Source organism: Rhincodon typus, chromosome 32 (genome assembly GCF_021869965.1).
Source record: "Rhincodon typus isolate 14 chromosome 32, sRhiTyp1.1, whole genome shotgun sequence".
Taxonomy (NCBI): domain Eukaryota; kingdom Metazoa; phylum Chordata; class Chondrichthyes; order Orectolobiformes; family Rhincodontidae; genus Rhincodon; species Rhincodon typus.
In genome coordinates this window covers 9,925,515-9,943,027 of record NC_063363.1, presented here as the reverse complement: position 1 = coordinate 9,943,027, position 17,513 = coordinate 9,925,515, and the positions used below count along the sequence as shown (strand labels likewise).

General features: G+C 37.4%; 1 protein-coding gene across 1 annotated transcript in view; it reads left to right on the top strand.

Annotated features, from left to right (window-relative positions):
* sik3 (SIK family kinase 3) overlaps nt 1–17,513 on the top strand; it is a 115,416-nt gene that overhangs the window by 57,632 nt on the left and 40,271 nt on the right. The window contains 6 exon segments of the mRNA XM_048615472.1: nt 4,724–4,842; nt 7,038–7,148; nt 7,492–7,635; nt 14,131–14,208; nt 16,217–16,326; nt 17,392–17,510. Of these exon segments, the coding sequence (XP_048471429.1) occupies nt 4,724–4,842; nt 7,038–7,148; nt 7,492–7,635; nt 14,131–14,208; nt 16,217–16,326; nt 17,392–17,510 (681 nt within the window).

Genomic DNA, 17,513 nt, shown 5'->3' with positions numbered 1-17,513 from the left:
TATTCCTGATTTACAGCATCCGCAGTTCTTTCGGTTTTTATTGCAAAAGTAAATCATGATTTTTGTCCTCCATGATCCCACCTCACATTTAATAATTCTGTTCCTACATATATGTGTCTTTACTGTTGCTTTCAATATTTTTTAGGTTTCTTCTCTCATATTCTTATTTGATTAGTAAGAGAATCAAGGGTTACATGTAGAAGGTAGGTGAATAGTGTTAAGAAACATATCAGCTGTGATCATATACTTTCTGTCCCCAACCAGTTAATTTACAGGATGGCAGGTAAGGTGGAGTGCCCCATGAGTACTTGTGAATTGTTTAGATGCCTTTAAGTTGTCATTTAATTGCCACTTAAAGGACTTAGCCTGCCACCGCTCTCAGCAAGTCAAAAGACCCATTGAACACGACATCTGGTGGCTGGAGGTGCAAGGGTTGATGTTGGGCAAATGGTCTGCAAGTCCCTTCCCCCTACCCCACACACACACACGCACACCCTCCACAGACCGTGAACCTGGCTTACCGAGCTCCTTGGAATGGTGGAGTGCCTTTAGTCTCAGCAATGGCCACCAATTCCAGCTGGTGCTGCTGGGCCTATATAGCTGCCAGCCAATCCAGTGGACAGTGCCACTCTACAGTTCCATACTGGAATAGTTACCTTGCTGTAGAGAAACTGTCTCACTTATGGATGGGCTGCCTCTGACTTTGTTATCGGGGAGTAGGGATTCTGCTGCTCTGTAAACTCCAGCCCTTGAGTTATTTATGGCTTCGTGTTATCTCCAGGCTTCAACAATATTTCTAAAACACCCAAATATGATATTCTAACTGGGACTGAACCAATATTTTATGTATGGTGCTACCTCTGCTTTAGCTCCTATTTACAAAATCTAACTTTTTTTAAACAATCTTTTACTGTATTAGCTAGTCCTTTAACTTTAAATATGTATTTGAATCTGACAAAGTGTCTCTGCTCTTTTTATTCCTTGAAATTTTTATTAGTTAATTAGTAATACAAATTTTTGTTTTAGTCATTGCCGGTTAGGCCATCATTTATTGCCGATCCCTAATTGTCCAGAGTGCAGTTCAGAGTCAACCACATTACAGGGTCTGGAGTCGCATGTAGGCTAGACTAGTTAAGGACGGCGATTTCCTTCCCTAAAGGACATGGAGAAAACAGATGGGCTTTTCCTGACAATGGGCAATGGTTTCATGGTCATCATTAGACTCTTAATTCCAGACCAATTCTAGACCATCTGCCATAGTATTCAAAGCCAGGTCCCCAGAACATTACCGGCCTCTGGAGTAATAGTCTAGTCTTAATACCATCAAGCTGTTACCTTCCTTAACTCTTATCGTGTTAAGTTTTAACTAACATCTATCCAATCAATTTCTCTGTTTTCTGAAGTCCCTTACAGTTCTCATTACTCTTATTTTTGAGTTATCTGCTGCAATCTAAAGAACTTTTAATTAACCAGGCCCTCCAGGACTTTGTATTAAGGTGAAACAAAACAGAATTTTTGGCCCATGTACATGCTCTGGAGTCAAACTGTGCAGCTTTATAACGCAATCTTAGGAGTTTGGCATCAATTACTGGGAGGATCTTGAAGGAAGTCGAGGTGAAGTTTCATCATTTGGAAAAGTCTATCAAGGTATGGCAATAATATCACAATAATGTAGCAACATGGGTCTTAAATTGTAGTGATGTAGTAGGTAGAAGTATGAAAACTGTGCTCATGGTTTACAATGTTCAGGATCTAACAAGAAAGGTGGCAGGCTACTGCACATCACATTATACATGCTAGGAACATCAACGAGTATGCCATAGGAAGAGTCCCTATGTTCTAAATTATTGTACCTCAATTAAAACTGCTTTTATGCTTGAAGGGATGCCTTGACTTTACTAGGAGAAATCATTAATTGATGTAGTATTAAAGGGGCTGGGTGAGTGAGGGTGTGGTTGGTGTTATGTTCTCAGAGATGTTGGGCATTAGGAAGTTGTATGGATGTGGGATCTGCAATTCACTGATATATATCTAGCCAAGTGAAATAGAATTTGTGCCATATGTTGCTTTTAACTTATCCATTTACACCATTTGTAAGTCCTTAATAGTTTAGTAAAACAGTAAAGTATCCAAATGGAAATTGTGCTTATATTCTGCTGACATCCCATTTATTCTGTTCACAGGGCGATGGAATTGAAGTGGTCTTCACTGTTTACCTAAACCTAAAAAGCATCAGTGATCAAAGAATCAACTTCCATCCCATGTTTTTGCACTAAACAACAGCATGAGTCCTAGATGAAGAAATATAGGGCAACATTGAGAATGAGAGGAATTAGAAATGGATGAAGTGGTCAGGAAGGATAGGGCGAAAGTTTGATGTACAGCTAGCTGATTCTGGATACAGATTTTAAATGGCTGTTCTTCAATGAAAGGTGTTAACCACAAGTGGACAGTGTTCAGCAGTAACATGCCTCTACACACATGCAATTGTAAGGAGTTGCAACTATTGTGCAGGAAGCAACATTAATGGCAGTTATAGTGATGACCACTGTAACACAGACAAGATCCTAGTTACAAAAGTATCTTTCATGAATGGTTAAATTTTGTGATCTGAGCTCAAAGTGCCATTTGCTAAATTCAGATCACTTGGAGAATAATTACAAATAACCATGTAAAGCTATTTTGAAATTTTATAGGTGCCTATCCTTGTATCATTTGTACAAATTAATGGCCATTACTATTTTTAAGTGCAGGAGTGATCATTTGCAAATTACACTATTCATCTTTGAAGGATCCTTTGTAAATCATTGCTTCCAAATACAGTGAGTCCACAGTGGATTCAGTTTAAGGCTTCTGCCTCCGATGGAGGTTTATCAACATAAATCAGAACCTAGTGGGACTTATTGTATCTCATGAAGTTCTCCAATTGACTACTCACTACAGCTACTTCATCACCTAAAGGTACACTTATATATGTGATAATAAATAGTAACTGGCAAACCTACTGCATACTTGCACCGTGTATACTCAAAAACTGAATAAAGTGAGTGAGCTTTGAATGTAACTGGTTGTCTGTATTTTGTACAAAATAGAAAACTTTTGGTTCTGTGAAGAAACACTGCTAAAACATGTATACAGCTCTTAACAAAGCGAAGCAAGTTGAACAACAGACACGTTTGTCATTGTGTGTGTGTGTACATACAGTACATCTAGTAAAGAGTGCTTGTGCCCAGTTGTTCATTATGACCTGGTTTGAAACTGCCCAATCTCATTTCATATAGGACCCTTCTAATTAACAGTGAGAGGGGATATTCATCCTGTGACTCTGGGCTGGATTCATATACAGATCCTGGCCGTAAGAAGGCAGTGCACAAACCCACTGTATCACTGAGTATTGCAAGTGATTTATTTCAAAAACAGGAAATCACATGATATGCTTTCATGATTAGTAAATCAATTAATAAAAGAGCAAGAGAAAATTAGTTTTACTAATGGTTTCCCAAGTAGACTTCAGCCCTGAGGATTGACTTTTAACTTAAGAAAAAGCTAACCGAAATTCTGCAGGAGGCAGGTCAAGTAAGTGTTTGTTGAGATCCCAAACAATAATAGTTAACTGAGTTGGAAATTGATCCTCTTTAAGCCCCCTGTATATTTATATATCATGAACTCCAGCCATTAGATCATGATATGACTATAGTATAAACTCACAGTAAGGTAACATATATTTTGAAATGTGGTATAATTTGACCTCCAAGTTACCCATTTGGTTCTGAGCCATTTTAATGAGTAGATGTTATTTTCTTGTGGACATGGGTTGAATAGACCAATATCAGTACAAATTACCTATTTAACAATTGAATTTCCTTGTTCTTTTCATGATTACGTCATTTAAAAGGCGTCTTGATGGATGCATGAATAGGAACAATTTAGAGGAATATGAGGCAAATGCTGACAAATGAGACTAGATTAGTTTAGGATATCTTGTCGGCATGTACGAGGTAGACTATAGGTCTGTTTCTTGTGCTGTGTGACTGTATATATGGAGCTTAATTTCTAATGCTGGCCATTATGTACCAATTTGCTATGTATTCTCTGTGCAATCATTCAGATTTTACCTCTGACTCTCCATAAAGATCTGTGTGTTACATGAACATTTAGTATCAAATGCAAATGTATTTCATATATACACAAAATACTAAACTTTGCATTGTAAATTGGGTGAATCTACTTATTTTGCTTGTGCTCAGGTGATTATTGAGCCCAGGCTGTTGCACCAGGTTCCAGCCTAATGCAGTATAGAGGTGGCTTTATTGTAAAGCACTCATAAAAGCCAAATGTTCTGCATTACATTACCGAAGATTCAACTGCTTGTGCGAAATTTAATGAACTATCCATCATGTGGTTAATAACATGCAAATTAAATTCTTATTTTGTTAAAAAAGTTATTATGAATAATAGGATGTTTTGTACAGCAATCCTAGCCTATGCAAACAGACTTTCAGAATGTAGGAATGGGTTGAAAAATCCATTTCCCATCTTTAACAGTCCCAAACGTGTGTTTATAACTAATGCAAAAAGTTAATTTACAGTGTATTTTGTGTATTCGTGTTCTACACAGGAGTAATGCCGTACATTTTTGACTACAAGGATTCTGATTTGCAAAGTGAGAAACTTCCATGCTTTCTCTGTAGGCATGTTTATTAATTACACTTGTTCCTTTCAGAATGTGAGCACTTGATTCGACATATGCTTGTGCTAGATCCAAGCAAACGCTTATCTGTGGAACAGATCTGCAAACATAAATGGATGAAGATAGGAGATCCTGACCCAGAATTTGATAGGGTAAGAATGTTTCAATACTACAACAATATTCTATATTGATTAATCTTCAATTCTCTCCCACCCAAAAAAATTATTCTTCTATAAATCCTGTAATTAAAAAAGACAAGGAATGATTCTGGAGTTCACCTGACTGATTCCTGGAATGGCAGAATTATTGTAAGAGAACATTGGCTGGCCAGCATTTGTTGTCTGTCCCTAGTTAAGCATGTATTCAATGGAGTTTAGAAGGATGAGAGGGGATCTTGCTGAAATGTATGAGATTCTGACAAGACTGGACAGATTGGATGGACAGATGATGTTCCCAAATCTAGGGTGTTTAGAACAAGGGGTTGCGGTCTTGGATATAAGTTAGGCCACTGAGAACTGAGACGAGTAGAAATTTCTTCACTAAGAATATGGTGAACCTGTGGAATTCTCCCCTACATCAAGTTGAATATAAAAAAAACGTAGATCTGTAGTCACTAAAGGCATCAAGGGTAGTGGGCATTAAGGGTAATGGGGAGTGAGCAGGAGTACGTCATTGAGATAGAGGATCAATCACGATCATATCGAATGGTAGAATAGGCTTGGTGGATCAAATGGCCTACTCCTGTTCCTATTTTCTATGTTTCTTTGAGCCTGATCATGGATTTTTGTTTGACTGTAGTGCCATAGTTGTTATTGTATAAGAGGCATTCTTCTAGCATTAAGTTGGATTCCTTTGCCCCAAAGTGAAATACCACGTGAAATATGTAGTGTCTTGGTCAAGATTTTATATGCTTTATAATTGAGGTAGGACTGCTTTAGTGGGCTTCCTTTTTTAATCAAATACATTTTGGGGCTTTACAGATTAGTGAAAATATCAAAGAAAAGCAAAGCCCAAAATACTGACAGTACTGAAGTATTGCTGCAGTGGTGCAGGCATTGTTCTTCGGATGTTAAACTAAGGTCCCATCTGTTGTTTAGATCAATGGAAAAAAGATCAAAGATTGTGGAATGTCTCTCAGTATCCTGGTCAGTATTTATCTTTCAACCAATGCAACCAACAACAAATAAAAAGAAATTGTATCATTTCTTTCATGATCTCAGGACATCTCAGCACTAATACTTGAAGTAAAGTAACATTTATATTTAAATGTAGTAGTCAATTTTACAACCAGTAGCAATAAGATATGAGATAACATTTTAGTGTTGTTTGTTGAATGACAACAGTTGATCTATTATACACTATGGGTGCTATGACAGAATGCTGCAGGATCTCTTGCATTTACTTGAGAGCTCAAACAGTGCCTAATTAAACAGCTAATCTTAAAGACAGCATCTCCAATATGCAGTACTGCATTAGAGTAAGATCCTTGACTAAACCGTCAAATCTCTAGAGCTGAATATATGAACATACAAACTGGAACAAGAGTAGGCCACTCTGCCATTCAGTAAGATCAAGTCTGATCAGATTTTAACCTCAAGTTTACATTCCCCAAAAATCTTTCATTCCCTTGGTAATCAACAATCTATCAATCTCTGCCTTTAAAGATTCTGCACCAAGTCTTCTGATCAAGAGAGAAGAATGCTACAACTGACCTGAGTCTTACGCTCAGTTGACTGAACATTTATTTCATTATTTGTGGACCTATGATGTCTGCAAATTGGCTGCATGCATAGCAACAGCAATTGCACTTCTAAATAGTTAATTGACTGTGAAGAACTTTGGGAAGTCCAATAGAGATGAAAGGTGCTACAGAAAATTCAAGTTTATGCTTGTTCTGTAATAGAAACCTCCAGTGAGATTGAGTGAATTAGTTAGAATCTAGTTGATTCCTATTTTTCATCGAATTGATGTGATTGCATCTGCATCTCCTTTTCCAAACTGGCATTTTATACAATGGAAAGTAGTCATTATTGCTATGTAACTTACGTCACAGATGCTGTTGCCATTTAATTTATTTTATTTTTATAAGAATATGAAAGCAAAATACTGGAGATCTGAAATAAAAGCAGAAATTGCCAGAGAAATTCAGCAGGTCTTCGATGAAGAGGAGTTATACAGAACTCTAAATGTTAACTGTTTCTCTCTCCAGTAAATGCTGCCCAATGTGCCGAGTTTCTCCAACACTTTCTCCAATTATATTTGTGTTTAATTTCCATTCTTAATATTTAAGTACCTGCAAAATGCTCCAGAGTTGAAAACAAAGTTATACTTTTTGTGCTTTCCATAGTTAATATCAGAATCTAAACAAATCAAAGTGGAAATCAAGACAGAACCGCTGAATGAGCAGGTACTCATGTACATGACAGAGTTGGGTTTGGAAAGAGAACGCACACTACAGGTACTGCAGTAATCTTAAGATGTTCATATGTGTGTTGTGTAATTACTGCCTTTTGTAGTGCAAGATTACTTCTATTTCATTTACATTATAATCTACTTTTTGTTTATTTATGAATTTTAAAATTGTTACATCCACCAGCATTGGTTTCATAATTGTAAGACTAACAGCAACCCATTTGCAAAGAATGGGATATCATTGGTGCCATGATGAGCAAACCCAGATTGGTAAACGAAATGCATATTATTGAGAAATTGATCTCAGTCTGTGTCCTAGGCAAATTTATTGCTTTCAAATCCAATACGTGTACAAATCGGTTTGACCGTGAATTTAATTTCATTTCTAGTCATTGAAGACAGATGGCTATGATCACTTTGGTGCAATTTATAGCCTGCTATGTGACAAGCTAAAACGACACAAGACATTGCGGATCTCTGCACCTCCTAGTGTACCTCGCACTATGCCCTTCCAGTCACCTGCAAATATCCAGGTAATGTGTCAGTGATGTCCAAATAATTGTGGTACGTTACAATCTGCCCTCCACTTTTTTGATAATGTGTTTGTTAGGAAATGCTGCGTTCTACCATATCGCACAAATGCTTTGGAGTTTGCAAATACTTTCAGTTTTGAAATTGATGGAAATGTCCCAGAAAACTATATAGAATATACACCACGATTATCATGTGGCACACCTAGGTCTCTATGCCTAAGGTTAATTATTTCAGTTCATATACTGGGTCAGGTGGAGGGAAGAAGACAGTTTGAGATGAATACTTTAAGTATGTAGGGTGACCTAACTATTGATCATACTTGAAATTAAGGCCTAATAAGGACTGGCAGCAAAACAAAAATGGCATTGGTGAAGTTCTAGTTTTAGTTTGAATGTCACCACCCCATTTCCTGAGAAATTACTTGTTAAAAATGTAGTCAGAGACTAATTGTGGAAACTGGTCTCTGCTTAGCTTCAGTAAAAATGCTGTTCTTATTACTTCATGAATTTGCTTAATTAAGCTTATTTGCTTCATGAAATTTCTGATCATTATGGAAAACCACTTTTGAAGAAATGTTTACATTCTTTGATTCTAAGAGTTGTTTCAGGAGTTGTAAGTTATAAGAATTTTAGATTTGTATCTCTGCCATACATTAATCCTTTCAAAGTAATGTCCTCAACATCTAAGAACTGAAAAGCAGTGAATCTGCCACCTGTTTTTGATCTGGATATATGGTTCTTTGTGTTGGAGAATATTTTAAACTTTCAAAATGTAACCACTTAATTTTGCACATGAGTTTGATATGCAGCCCAATCAATTATTGTTAGTTGATTTGGTTGACTTTATTTTTGTTTTGCTTCACTTTATTTTTGTTTTGCTTCACTTTCTTTTATTATGCCTTTATCCATGTGCATTACTTTTTAAATTTATCTATTCAGTCATGTCACATCGGTGTACCTGGCTGTACAACATTTATTGTCCTTTCCTAGTTGCCCTTGAGAAGGTGTTTGTGAGCTGCAATGTGAGCTTAAACTGCAGTCCGTCTGCTGTGGTATCTGTATGCTTGAGAAGAGTTTAGGGAATGGTAGGTTGTGTCACAACACAGTTCTATATTGGTCCTGTTCTTGAAAAGGGCATCAAGTCGTTTATAACAATAGGGAATGATTTAGATTCTTCCTCTTTCTCTAAGGTCAACTATCTAGTGTATTAGGTATTACATCCTGAACACTCGGGTTGGTTGACAAATTTGAAACCCAATGAGGCCAGAGCATAAATCTCTACAATTTTATTTGTCACCTGATGTGTGAGATAATTGAATTCCTTATATTTGACATGTTAATCATACACAGCGCAAGTTTGAATCTTTTATGACAGAAAACTCAGATACAGCATGCAGTGGTTTAGCACAACAATACTTTTGGTTCCTGATTCATTTTTCAATAAATAAACCATTGTGCAAAAAACCAGGCATACATCAAAGCTTGCACAGAATGCTAACACCAGGGACAATACACAATCTGTTAAAGAAAAGGGGGCACGGCTATCATTAGTACCGTTTACAATATTTTTGTTAATTGAAACGATGTCTAGAAATGAATTTTATTGGACCTGGAAGAGTTGGAAATGAATCATCGGGCAGGTAGAAAATAGCAAGTGTGCCACTTGACATATTATACTGAGATGGATCAAGAGGTGGACAGCCAACCAAATCCAAGGAAGCGGTTTGGCATATAGCTACTTTATTCAAGCTATAAAAAGTCTTAGATTTAACTTGCGTTGCATGTTTAACCATGCTCAAGCAGATTTACACTTGGCCTCAGCAAGATGAGGAAAGCCTCAGGCTGAAAAGTGCCTGTCACCTACCTGCAGCTGTATCATTTTGTCAGTGATACAGAGGTGGAAGAGGGCCCCTGAGCCACTGAAGTCTCTTTGAGTCTCATCCTGCTGCTGGCACTTTACCAGTAATATGTGGGTGCTCTGCCACATGGGTTGACCACCTTCTGAGTCTTGGTGGTATTTTGATTGAGAGGACTCGTAACTAGCTCATGAAGACCCTTATAGCAATGGTTGCCTTTGCAGTAACCCTTCCCCATCCCTCATCCCTTGCTCTTACAAACCAATCCACCATACAGGGTCTGCTGACTGGTCCCTGTGATTAATTCAATATAGTTACCTTGCTGTAAGGGCAGGGTACATCATTGTATCATCTGGGTGCAGTCCCAGTGGTATCTACCACTTCTGTTGATGCTACTGGATTTTCCAGCCCACTAATTGCTGGTAGCTATTGGAGTGGGTTCTCATGCCTTAAAAGGACAGCTGCTCATTAACTACACAATGGACCTGAAATCCATCTGGGGCTCTCTTGCTTAACTGAAGTGCAGTTGGCCATGGCTTTTGACCCATCAAAATTGCTCGCTTTTGTATACAGCAGCTTAGTTTTGTATTGTTAAAGAAAAATGTCCACTTTCAACATATGTCAGAATATATCATTTCACAACTCAGAATCCAAGTATGATAAGTGCTTATTCCCTACAATCATTTCTTTTGTAGTGCATGATTCTGAAACAACTATTAATTTTTCTCCATGAAAAATACTTTTAACAAAGTAGCCTGAGCTGCCATTAATTATGGAGTGCTTTGTCACAAGAACATTAAAACATTAGGGACCAAGAAGATAATTGAATCCGTCGAAACTCGTTTTCATCACAGCATCAAACAATACTTTTAGCAACTACTCACTCAGAGATAGTAGGAACTGCAGATGCTGGAGTCTGAGATAACAAGGTGTAGAGCTGGATGAACACAGCAGGCCAGGCAGCATCAGAGGAGCAGGAAAGCTGATGTTTCAGGTCTGGACCCTTCTTCTGAAATGGGGGAGGGGAAGGGGACTCTGAAATAGATAGAGAGTGGGGGAGGCAATGATGGAAGATGGATAAAGGAGCAGATAGGTGGAGAGAAGATGGACAGGTCAAGGAGGCAGGGATGGAGCCAGTAAAGGTGAGTGTAGGTAGGGAGTTGGGATGGGTGTTGGTCAGTTGAGGGAAGATGGACAGGTCAAGGAGGCGGGGATGAGCTCCACACGCCCCACTAGCCCCACCACCCCTGGCACTTTTCCCTGCAACCGCAGGAAGTGCTACACCTGCCCCTACATCTCCCCCCTCACCCCCATCCCAGGCCCCAAGAAAACCTTCCACCTTAAACAGATATTCACCTGCACATCTACTAATGTGGTATATTGTATCCGCTGTTCCCGATGTGGCCTCCTCTACATCGGGAAAAACCAAGCGGAGGCTTGGAGACCGCTTTGTGGAACACCTACGCTCGGTTCGTGACAAACGACTACACCTCCCAGTCGTGAACCACTTGAACTCCACTTCCCACTCCTTGGACAACATGTCCATCCTAGGCCGCCTCCAGTGCCACAACGATGCCTCCCGAAGGCTACAGGAACAGCACCTCATATTTCGCTTGGGAACCCTGCAGCCCAATGGTCTCAATGTGGACTTCACAAGCCTCAATATCTCCCCACATCCGACCTCATCCCAAGACCAGCCCAGCTCGCCCCCGCATCCTCGACCTTTCTGTCTTTTCTCCCACCTATCCGCTCCTCCCACCTCACTGACCAACCCCTACCCCCACTTCCTACCTACTAGCCTCATCCCCGACTCCTTGATGTGTACAATTCAGTCTCTTGTACATTTCATACAAATTTTACTTCACTTACCTTGGTTGTAACCAGTAAAGATTTCATGTTTCCTTATATTTTATCTTTGTATTTGTCACTTTTATCCTAGAGCATGTATCATTTTTATTTTATGTGGCTTGGCACCAAAATTATATTGTAGTCTTACTTGAGCATTGTAAAGTATTAATATCACTTTAGCAGACTTTTTTGTCGTACTGTGTGTTTGAACATTTTAATAATTTATTTTTGAGATCGAGTGAAGTAAGTATACTTTTTGATTATTACTTGTTATTCCTCCAGACAATGTTGTAAAGCAGATACCAGTATTTTTTTCTTCTTTATTCATTCACGGGATGAGGGTGTCACTGGCTATGCAGCATTTATTGCCCATCTCTAATTGCCCAGAGGCAGTTAAGAGTCACCCACTTTGCTGTGGTTCTGGAGTCACATGTAGGCCAGATCAGGTAAGGATGGCAGTTTCATTCCCCTAAAGACATTAGTGAACCAAATGGGTTTTTCTGACAATTGACAATGGATTCACGGTCGTCATTAAGTTCTTAATTCCAGATATTTATTGAATTCAAATTCTACGGCAGGATTTGAAATCGGGTCCCCAGAATGTTATCTGGGTCTCTGGATTAACAGTCCAGTGATAATACCACTAGGTCATTGCCTCGTACTTGAATGTGGAGTTTATACATGATTAATTCAGGTTCATAATGTTTAAAAATAGAGCTACTATTCTTGTGACATTCTGATTTAATGTCCATTGATTTCTCCATAATAACCAATATCCTACAAGTTGTTCAGCTTGTCTCCTTCTGCACCACAGCCTGTGTACCATGACCTCCCGGGGACTTATTTGTCTTAATTGCCCCAGATTATGCCTTAGCTCTAGTGAATTCCAAATTTTCTGCAATGTTAGTTTTGTACAGAAGTTGATTATCAAGTTAAAATTATGCTCCATTGAATACTTCCGGAAAATATTAACTAAATCATACAACTATTTTATCTTTATTACCACTTTAAACATTGAGCTCCAAAATATGAAGAACATTTTAGCATACAGTGCTTATCTATAGGTTCCTCTTTACATCTCTAAGTTCTTTCTTATTTTATTCTAAACAATGCTGTACAAAATGCACCTATTATTATTCTCTCCCTACTTTTTTGATTTTATGTTATTTTTTAAATTTTAATGTAACATTTGAATTAGTTTTCTGGAAAGGGTTTTCTTGGGTTTTGCAATATTTATAATCGTAGATATGTTCCATTGTGCCTCAACTGAGGCATATTTCTTTGAAAATTTCCAGATACATTAGTTTATTTGCACATTCCTTCGGAATGTTCCACTTTATATGAATCCACTGTTGACTTTACTGGTACTAGTGCTAGAGCATATTCAGTAGCATTATATTGTGGTCACTAGTCATTGGAAATTCCACTATTGTTTGGTGTGGATTGTGCACTGATCATTTACAAGAACCAGATGAAGAAACAAATTGTCCTTAACAAAGTCATTGAAGTATTTGATCCATTAAACACTTCTCTGCCACATCTACTTTCATTCAGTGCAAGCATACTTATCCCTGAAACAAGAAGTTAAGAGTTGAAATCCCATTTCAGGACACCAGCACACTATCTGTCCAACACTTCTGTGTGGTTCTGAAGGATTGCTACAGTGTCATGGCAAAATATTAAACTGTGACTCTGCCAAACTATTCACGTGGAATTTTCTTAAAAATCTATTACATTTTGAAAAGAGGCAAATTCTCTGTGCTCTGATCAAGATTTAAGCCACAACCAGTGCTAGGAAAACATATAATTGACAGTTTCTTTCATTGGTATTTGTGTAATATAGCTATGCAGAAATGGACTGCAATATTTACTTGAGTAAAAACAGTGACAACAATTCGACAGTAATTAATTAGCTATTGAAAGCTTTAGAACCTTCCGAGGATGTGAAAGATGTTGTATGTAAATTTAATTACACTTCGCACCACATCTATGGATTCTGTTATCGTGTTTCCTTTCACTCAATATAAAAAGGGGTAGGAGCAAGCGTAGGCCATTGGCCTTTGAGCCTATCCAGTTGATATAAAGATCATGGCTGATCTTGTTTCAATTCCATTTTATTTTATGCTGTTAGGGTCCATTTAATAACATTTAATTTTGCACAGCTCATCTCGTACTCATCGTTAACTGAGGCGACAATTCTTTCTGGTATCTGCTAGAATATCAATTTACTATCTTAATTTCCTAAGTTACTTTCCTGTCAGTGCTTTTCTATCTACTGCAGCATTCCTTACCCCTGCGTATTGATTCACCCCCAAGTGTTGAAATTCTTGTAACATCATTGTTTGATGCAGGGTTTGTGTCACTCACTTGAATTCTTATTGATTAGGGCTTTTGGCTGTGGTATCTAATTACATTTTTCTTACTAGTGTTCTTCAATTACTGAGTCTTTGTTTTCTTGGCTTGGTATTATTTTCTCCTTCATGTTATTCTTACCCTTTCTCCTCCGGCTCTAATTATCTATGTTTAAATTTTTATTCCATCATCCTGCCTTTCTTTACATTGTAATTCTTTCCTAACCTGGCCAGGGATTGTACTCCATGTCCTTTTTAGCCATGACCAATTGTTATGTACGTGCTGATATATTTTGAACAATGATTATACCATGAAATAAATCCCCTGTTGACACCTATATCTGTATGAAAACCTATTAACTCTGACTTTTGTGTTGAGAATGACATTTTGGAGAAACTGATCACTTCTTTTCTGACTTTCCTATGCTCTTTAACACCAGGCTGAGCAAACAGGTAACACACTGAGTCTAAATGTGCCACAAGTGCAGCTCATCAACCCAGAGAACCAAATAGTGCAGGTCAGTTATGAGACCCTTATAGTATCATTAGATGTTTTTGGTAAATGCACATATGTTCAAATGTGATTTATTTTAATCTATTCTATTTGAGATCGCCAAACAGTTTGGCCTCTTAAGGCCACATTGCCCAGATTTATATTTTAAAAAACAAAAATTCCGAGAATCTCTATTCTATTGTGTTCTTTAATGGATTATTCATTTTTCTTTCATGTTATAAAAATGAGAGAAAAAAATTAAGAATCTTTCCTTGATAATGATCTGGATTTTCAGGAGCATAAATGAAAATCTTAGCCTTTTGGATTAACTTCACGGGTCCGCTTTGAGAAAAAGATTGGGTTTGAGTTAAATGAGTCTCTCTGTTATGAGTCAGAAGAATTGACTGATACAGACACTAATCACCCTGTTACAAATTTCACATGCTAACAAAAAAAGGGATAAAATTAGTGTAACAACTTTGATGGAGAGCAAAGGCCATTCTGCTTATCAGGCCAATTCTTTCTTAGATCATGCAATGCTTAAATTCCCTGAACATCCCCACACCTCGAGGCTCTCTTCCTAACCCCCTTTGAGTCAAATAGATGCAGTCTCCTCCTTTTCTGATTATTATATTTGCTGAAAATATGCTGGGCATACTTCTCACTGAAATTCTGTTAACATCTGCAAAGGATATTATCTAAGGCCATAGTTATTGCAAAAGCAATTCTAAACAAGGAGCTAGTTGCTGGGTTAGAAAACAGCACAGAATTTTGACTGACAACATGTAAAATGCATAGCTCACAACTCGTCATCTTGGTTGATTATTTTTCTTATAGTTTAATTATAATGTCAAGAGCTGATACAATACTTTTATAATATTTCAACTAACTGAAGGTTTAATTGCATATAACCATGGGTTGGACATTTGGTTTTTGATCTGACCCTTAAGTATTGTGAATTAAATGATAATCTTATGAAATTTGACTTATTTCCAAATCTTAGCTGTAAAATAAAAGAAACCAGAGCGAGCATTTTATTTTTGAGATTATTTAATAGGTGTTACATTAGAAAAAAAGCACAAGCCTGTACTTTTGAAAAAAATATGCCAGCCCAATGTAAAAATGTACTTACTATGTAAAATGAGTAATTTGTTACTATACCAATTCATCCAGAAATTGTCATTTTGACGAAACTCCAGAATTCTCTGTACTCAAGCAGCAATTGGTAATGTGCATGGTAAATTAGAGATTTCATAGGATTTGCCCCAGAGTGTTATGCAATGCCAGTCACCTTTTGTAATATTGAATGGAGGTTTAACAAACAGTGTAGATTCCAACCAAAATCAAGATAATTTGTCCCAAAACCTAAGTAATCTATCAATGGAAATTTTAGTAGAAATCAAATGTGTAAAATGCCTTGCTGGATTAATCTCCTAATTCCTGCAGTTAATTGCTGAGACGTTTTATGTATATTTAATTACCCTGCAAGTAAACTACAATTACTAGCTGGAATTAGACAGTGAAACGTTGCCTCAGCACTATTTTTTAATGTGCAGAAAGTGTTTACAATACTTTTGGTAAAAAAATGCTGTCTGTGATATTCTGATCTTTAAATCTCTTTTGAAAAATATAGCCAACATAATATTTGTGAGTTACTTAAGTTAGTTATTCTGTTAAAGTCTGCTATATGGTGTCCTTCTAAGTGACTTTGTGAACCTCATGATGTTTTCCTGGCTAGTTATTGGAACATATATTTTGTAATTCAGTTTTCACTGCTAGATCTTCCACTGTCTGTCCTGATGAGCATTGGCTTAATTATATCATTTTTATCCAGTGCATACTTTTATAGTGTTAACCAAGCATTGATTTCTAAACTGTATAGATCTATTAATATTTCACAGTCAAAGCATCTAAACTTTTATTTAAAATATAACTTGTGGGGCTGATTTAGTTATGATGGATAACTTTAGCAGTGATTGATGGTATTGCAATGAATTCTGTTAGTTAGTTGTGATGTTGGTCTTCTTTTGTAGACTGATGGCAATATGAATCTAGATAGTGATGAAGGTGAAGAACCATCACCAGAGGCACTGGCACGATACCTATCCATGAGGAGACATACTGTTGGTGTTGCTGATCCCAGGTTAGTGTTATCAACGTGATAATTTTGCTTACATATCCAATATAAACACCTGTGGATTCAAGGATCATCTTTGTTTCACACATACGTGTGCATAGATATTAGGGAATTCAACAAATTGTAATTGTGCTGAATGGCACTGTTCTAAAGAAATGCGAAAAGTTTAAACATTTGCATTGAAATGAAGGAAAAATGGCATGGCATTCTATTGTATTTGTTTTGTTCCAATCAGGCATAGTACCTATCACTAAATGTTAGAATACTAAACAATTGATTTTGATATTGTAATGGTATTATGCTCAATATAATTTGTGTGCTCGGAAAGACTGGGAGGATGAGAAACAGAGAAGCAGAGCGTGAAGAATGGCAATTGCATGGCATTGGAGAGTTAGGGATGATGGCATTGGGGAAGAGAGCAATGTGTATCCTAGGTGACAAACAGCAGGTGAAAATGTACTGGACTGCAGCAAGAGTTAGGCGCACTTAAATACTCGTGTGTTGGAAGGAAATTTGGACCAAATGCAATTTTTAACACTGAGAGAGATATTTTAGGGTTGAATATTGTGTTACTGGAAAACTTTACAGGTCAGCTGGTTTATAGGTTTGGGTAGCAGCTCCCCTAATGGCTTATTGGATAAATGCATGACTTGGCGTAGCCAAGTGAGGCGTATGTGCCAAGAAAGTTCAATTTTCAATGTCAGATCCGAGTCCTCTGCCAGAATGATGATGGATATGTTCTAGCTGACTTCAGCAATTTTGAGCTATGGAGAAATTGTGTAACTTTCTTGCCTAGAGTTATTATTAAGTGACTTCTGCTTGCAATTTTTAACACTATGTAGATGTCAAGTAAGAAACAAGATCAAGCCATGATACTCTCTATTGGTCTACATCATGCTGACAGTCATTCTTTAGACTTGCATTTCAAGAATATCATCAGGCCAGGAAACCAGAGAGTTGCCATTCTGATGGAACAATGTAAAATATGGTTGATGGCTTTAGAAGAGAGGGAGGGGTTAAATATGGGAGGAAACTTAACAATTTAATGAATGTTAAATGTTTTTGATATAGAACTGAAGTTACAGAAGATCTGCAGAAATGCCACCTACCTGGTTTCCCACGTGTCATGCCTCAGGCTCCTTTCCTTCAGGTTGTTCCAAATGTTAATCTCATGCAGAATATGCTACCTACAC